Genomic DNA, 6,737 nt, shown 5'->3' with positions numbered 1-6,737 from the left:
CCTCTGTCTCACCCCCGTCTCAGTCTTTGCCTCTTCAGGTAGGAGCAACGGCGACCAGCGACGGCCATGGCGACCCACCGCAGCCTCCAAGACCTCGACAACGGTCGGTGCTACGGTATGAATCCCTCCTCCCCCTTCTCTTCTACTTCTCCTTTTTCTCAACGTCTCCCCCCTAACCCCAATCTCGTTTCGTCCCTTCCCTTCTTCTCTGTAGGTGAGGTACAGCAACCAGCGACGGGACGACGCCTAAATCCACTCGTTCTTCCCCGCTTGATTGACTCTATCTAAGAGTTCTTCGGTTTCAAGTGGATTTTCTTCTGGACTCCATAAGTCAAAATGGAGACCGCCACCACATGGTATATGCTGCCGTTTTGCTTGCCAGATTCCTAGTCCTGCGATGCCACTAGCAGCTAGATCTCCTTACGGATTGACTTGATTCTGTGGTGTGTCACTTCAACCTGCACGATTGGACTCTTTTGAATCAAATGTAGCATAGGTTTGATTTGTTCAAGATGACTGCACAAATCATAGGGCTAACTGTCTCTATTTTGTGTACTGAATGTAGAACTGAGCGTCTCCTGTTTTTGGATACATAATGAATTAATGATGTTGAAATGTGCTACTATAGGTTTCCATCAACCCGGAGTCCAAATCAAGGGCTGTGAACAGGGAGGTACTCATTGAGCTAATCAAGTTGCACGGGAAGACATTGTGGCTTATGCGCCTCTATTTTTTTGGGACTGCCATTGTGGCTGCTTCTTGTTGGTTGCAGTCAAAATCAAGCTAGCAAGCACTCATGCGTGTGTGGCCATGGCCTTCTTTAGAATAGGGGTGCCACTGATCTACTAGAACTGAATTGCTCCCCTGTTTTGCTGTGTCGTATGCTCTGTGGTCACTGATGCGTGCTGCATACCTGTAGATTAGGACCAAAATTTGAGCAGTTTCAGTCGTGTAGATTATAATTGAATCATGCCCTGCTTTCTTGTAGTTGTATGATCTTACTGCTGAATTGATTGCTATATTGTTCAAACTGAAGTCTTCTAGTTGGCTTGCTACAATGTAGTATATTCTGAACAGCATCAGCACCATGGTAGTAACAATATACAGATTAGGACCAAAACTGGAGTAGTTATGACAACAGTTTGATATTCCTTTGCTAGCACATGTCCTTTATCTCTTAGCATATACTGTGATTATGACGTGTGGGCTCTTGGAAATGCCATCTGTCTGTGTTTCTGTAGTTATTTGTATTAAGTGCTCCACATTTGTTTTTCAACATGGACAATCCATAATCAGCTTGGTTGTTATAAGTGTAATATAATTTATCTTTGCTTAATTTGTATCTGATTCCACTGTTTGATTCCTCCCTAGATTTGCGTCTAGTTTAAACATTACATGGAATATTTTTCAGCAGTCTGGTAGGCAACGATGATATCAATGTAAGAGGTTATCTTAGCTTGTTAGTGTGTGCTTAGTGAACTATATGAGCTCTCTTTATTGCATCTTGTATGCTCATACATTAGCATGAAATAGTATTGCTCATACAGTACATGGAATATTTATGAGCATAGTTTTGGTGCCATATCCATTTCACACCTGGCATCTGCCATTGTAACTTCATGCTGATGTAACATGTGAATTTGTTGGTCCTTCTTATTGTCTTTAAAGAAGTCAATGTACCTACCTATTTTTATGCTCTGTTATTATCTTTGATCAGTGTCAGTTGTGTCTCTTAGAGATACACTCCTACCTTTTCTGACTTGAGTTGTTAACTATTGTTCATACTTCTGTTAGTTATAACAAAAAATCTTTGAATTTGGTACTGCATGAGTTTTTACTACTGCTAACAGGGAGTATTTGCTACTACTAAAACAGCGATTTTGTATGCACTGCTACCTTGGGCATGCTTGTGGCGCTGGTGCTTGGCCTCAACATGTCCTGGAGTGCCATTAGCGCCGCCCTCACGCTCATCTTCCTCGACTTCAAGGACGCTCGCCCCTGCCTCAAGAAGGTAATTGTCTGTCCATCCGTCTGCAGTTAACTAAGTTGTGCCCCATTGATGTCCTACTACTGTTAATTGTTACTACCATGGTGCTGATGCTGTTCAGAATATGATATGTGCCTTAATTCTAAGTTCTGGTCTCTCTTAAGAGACACTTCTAACTTTTCTGACTCAAAGTTGTTAACTTGGTACTGCATGAGTTTTACTACTGCTAACACAGAGAGTATTTACTACTGCCAACACAGAGATTTTGTATGCATGCTACCTGATGAGTGCTTTCTTTGTAATATTTCACCTTCGTATGCATAGGTTTATTCGGTTTGAATTCTGCATGACATGAAATAGATATTTACAGTGTTTTTCTCAACTTGTTTTCACTGTCACTTGATATATGGGTTAATGTTGGTGGTTTTGTTCTACTTGGATGCATTGGTACCCATCATTGAGCGAATGGATGCAACAGCGGCAAGAAGCTCATGGCTGTGTGCATCTAAAGCACACCATGGACACCATCCACTTCCTCATCAATGCTAACTCAATCCAGATCATCGTCGACACTATCATCCACAGGTATCTTCCTTGGTTCCCTTTATTCACTCCTGCCTTTATGATGTTAGTTTGCGTGTGCTGACGAGTATTGTTAGATCTTGCCAGTTGAATGTATGATCGTGATAGTAGAATGGTATTTTGTTTTAGGCGCAATGTGTTGTAGTGCAGTTTTTTGCACAACCTACATATGTGCCATGCATATTCATATTGTGTCTCTGTTTCTTATATGAACTACTATCTCATTTTAACTAGCTCGACAACAAAAAGCATGGTACTAGCTGAAAAATTTGTGTTATCATTCTAAATACATGTCCTTTTCTTGAATGGTCTGTTCATAATATATTTGCCCCAGTTTTTCTCATTCTTCTCTGATTCATGTAACAGGATGACAGATGAAGCCATGTTGCTGTTTTGTTTGGTCTCAGCCCTGACTATCGCCGTCGAGCGAGTCCGGCGTGTTGTTCATCTGACTATGGTTCCAGCCCTGACTACCGAAGTTTTTGTCCTGTTGAAGTTGCATAGAAATATGAGAGAGTCCAGCGAGTCCCGGATCTTGGGAAGTAGTACTATATTACACTTGTAGAGCTTGTAAAGTATTGTATTATACATGGCCCTTTGTAATGGCACAGATAGAGCTTTATTATGTGATCTGGTTGCACTTGTTTAAGTATTATGTGTGTTTTTTGTCTCTGCCAATCTAAATACTGCTTGAAATATGAAGAATATGAGTCTGATAGATGGGACCCACTTACCTAACAAATGGAAACCTGTTACCAGAACCTAAGACCCATCTGACTAGTGGACCCATTTAGTAAAAAAAGAAATGAAATTGTTCAGCCAAAATGGCCGCGGCCCAACAATAAAAAAGGCTGCCATATTGGGCTTGGCCCATGATCCCGACCAAAAATTAATGGAAAAAAATATTAAAAAGGCCGAATTGTTGGGCTCGGCCCATCTAAAACACCAAATTGGACCGGGCTGAATCTTGTCAGTGACCTTTTCAATTGGTCGCAATTTTGCCACGTCAGATTGCCACGTCGGATCCGACGTGGCCTGGACAGACAACCAGTGACCAAAACAAAAGGTCATGGGTTCAACGACCTTCTGTTTTGGTCGTAAACGTCTACGACCTTCTCACAGAGAAGGTCGCTATAGTCAGTTAACGACCCTCAGCTTTTGACCTTATGTTTTTGGTCACAAAAAGGTCACAAATTGAAAACTATGACCTTTCAGTGACCAATAGTGGAGGTCACTAGTTGACATATTTCTTGTAGTGGATGGCTCCAGCATCGTTGTCCGCTCGTTGGCGACGCAACCTTCACCGTGGTCATCCATGGAGGCTCGTCGGCACGGCTCGGCATGGTGCCCCCGGCACGGTCCCAGCACCTCCGCCGCGGCGGCCCGATACAGTCCCGTTACCTCCGTCGCGGGAGCATCTGTGCACCACGGAGCATGTGAAGAGGCCCAAAATACAGTAGGGGATGGGCCTGCGGCGCAAAGGGAGAAGCGGGAGAGAGGTTGCTGGTCAACGGCGGGGCGCGGGGCTCGAGCTCACCGGGCGGTGGTGGTTCGCCGGGGAGTGAGAAGGAAGAAAGAAGGATCTGGGAGAGGGCGCAGGACGCAGATTTGCTTCGATCCAACGCGTCGTGTGCGTCCGGCGCAACGGTTTGGCCGGCGCCCCGGGTGTAAACATTTCCCTATAGTTAATTAAGTTTTGGTTAGCTAGAGCGTAAACATTTCCCTATAATCATTTTGCCAGCACAACGTAAGCCTCGATCTTCGCTTCATTTCGTTTATTCAAGACGGTGAGATGATTGACGTCACTGCCTACGCAATTGAACCCGGTGTGGTTCGTCTCTCAAGAGTAGACAATGGACTCGTCGGACGGAAGGGTGCAATCATGCAGTACAATTTCAATTTATTTTGCTATCGACATCTCATTGTATATATGCAGCTAAGAAAAATATAGCTTCCAGTTCCATCGTTTGGAAGCAAGAAAATATTCATGCACATGTAGCATAGCGTCACCGATTCTTTTTTATTGAGGGAAGCGTCACCACCGATATATATGATGGAATACGTATAATAAGTTAGGGCTAGATCTCAGTCGACTGAGATTTATTCAAGTCTCAGTCAAGTGACATAGGAAAAAAAAATTCACAAACCTCAATATAGGATCTCATGGATATAGCATCTACGGGTCTCAGTCGATTAATACTTAGCAAAACTGAATAATAATAAGAGGTGTTTGTTTTGAGGGACTTTTTGGTGCAGGGACTAGAAAAAATCTCTCTTGAAGACTTTTTAACTAAACAGGAGGGACTATTAGGGTATAAAAGTTGCTTTTTGGGACTAAATTAAGAAGACTCTCAACGAGAGTCTTTTTTGAGACTTTTCCAATAATGCCCCTCCCTATACCCATTGCCCCGCTGTTCCATGGTGTTGTTTGGTTATTATTTTTTTATATAATAAGGGTAACACGATCATTTAATAACCTCTAGGGAGAGATTTTTTAGGGACCGGGGACTTTTTATTTGGGACTAAAAAATTCTAAGACTTATAAACCAAACAGAGCCTAAGTTAAATAACGGGGCTACAGCTAATTAAGGGCTAACCTTGTTAGGTGAGCCTTGATATCATGCCCTGAAATTTTAATTTCAGAGCCATCAACCATTGACCAAATACTCCAGTGCGATTCCCCTCTACTACAAATGCCCCCGTCCGCTTCCGTCTGACTCCACCTGCAGAGACCGTCTGTTCCTGCTAGAATGGCGCGCCTCGCCACCCTCGCCGTGCTCCTCCTCTCCCTCCTGGCCGTCGCTAGCTGCCGCGTCCTTGAGACCATCTCCGACGACCAGGGCCCACCCAACGTCGTCCTCCTCACTCAAGATGATCAGGCGGATTCTGCTGTTGCTGAGGTGACCCTTCCGGCTTTGCCCACCACGGCCGTCGCCGTGGACGAGGACGTGCTCCGGCTCCCCTCCCATCGTCGCCCCTGCCACCTCCACCGTCACCTCTGGTGGGCGCGCCACCACGGCCTCTCCCACCACCGCGGCTCGTTTTCCGGTCCGGGCGAGGCTCGCGTCCATCCCGCCGTCGACGTCGTCGTGCCCACCGAGCTTGCCCGCGGGGAAGAGCAAGAGCCTAGTGTGCCGGAGCTGGAGGCGGTCGCGGAGCCCGACCCCGACTCACGCCCGGACACCGACGCCTCAGAGAAGCTGTTTCATGGCGTGCAGGAGCGAGAGGCAGCGAAGGCGTGGAAGGTGGAGATGCTAAGGAGGTTCCGCCACGGCATTCGTTTCCACCACCGTCACCATCTTCGCCACCGCCAGGAGCAGGACGGGGAGGAGCACGACGACCACGAGCAGGACAAGGATGAAGGCACGGACATGAACCTGTTCGGGCGCTTCCACCACCGCCACCATCTTCGACACCACCACGAGCAGGACGTGGAGGAGGAGGACGACCACAAGGAGGACAAGGACGAAGGCCCGAAGATGAAGCTCTTCCGACGTTTCCATCACCACCACGCGCACGACAACGACAACGAGGTCGACGAGGTGGAAGAACTGGCTAGGAAGCTGAGCCAGGCGATCATGAGAAGGAGCTTCAGCCATGGGAGCCGCCGCCACCAGCACCACCACCACGGCGCGGAGGGCGGGGTGAAGAAGTGGTTCAAGGGCCTCGTGAACCGATTCTAGACGTATCGCCGGCCGGCGGCTGGTCGATTTGGTCGTTTAATTACTTTGGTAATCTGTTCGCTGCACTGTGTGCGTGATGTGGAGTGCTCTGCCATTTCGTACTGCTGTGTTAGTTTACTCGTGAGGGTTGGGAGATTGTACGAGCAGCAATGTTATGTGTTCTTCCGCAGATTAAGTAATAAAATTATCTTGTTATGCATGTATATATATGTGCAATATTATTGTTATCTCGTATGTGACCGTGTTCATCGATCTCTGCTTTCCCCCTCGCGTTTGCATAGTTTCCCATGTTCCTTCTGTTACAAGTTATCAATTGTAGTGTTTAGAGTCGCACAGAGCTAAAATTTCAGCAAAAATTTGACTTCTGAGATTTCGGTGGGCGCCGAAATATTTGTAAGTTTGCAATTTCGAGCCAGATTTAAACTAATTTTAGACCAAATTTAAAGCAGGTCAATTTTTTTAATAACCCGGTGAAGTTGATGGAT

The 6,737-nt window shown here is 46.0% G+C and overlaps 1 protein-coding gene across 1 annotated transcript; it reads left to right on the top strand.

The window, feature by feature from the left end:
• The first annotated feature begins 5,284 nt into the window (after positions 1-5,284).
• Positions 5,285-6,473, top strand: LOC119278392 (sarcoplasmic reticulum histidine-rich calcium-binding protein-like). Its single transcript, XM_037559745.1, has one exon. The coding sequence runs from the start codon at positions 5,320-5,322 to the stop codon at positions 6,250-6,252; it is 933 nt and encodes a 310-aa protein (XP_037415642.1). The 5' UTR covers positions 5,285-5,319; the 3' UTR covers positions 6,253-6,473.
• The last annotated feature ends 264 nt before the right edge of the window (positions 6,474-6,737 follow it).

Source organism: Triticum dicoccoides, chromosome 3B (genome assembly GCF_002162155.2).
Source record: "Triticum dicoccoides isolate Atlit2015 ecotype Zavitan chromosome 3B, WEW_v2.0, whole genome shotgun sequence".
Lineage (NCBI taxonomy): Eukaryota > Viridiplantae > Streptophyta > Magnoliopsida > Poales > Poaceae > Triticum > Triticum dicoccoides.
This window is presented reverse-complemented; position numbering and strand designations above follow the sequence as displayed.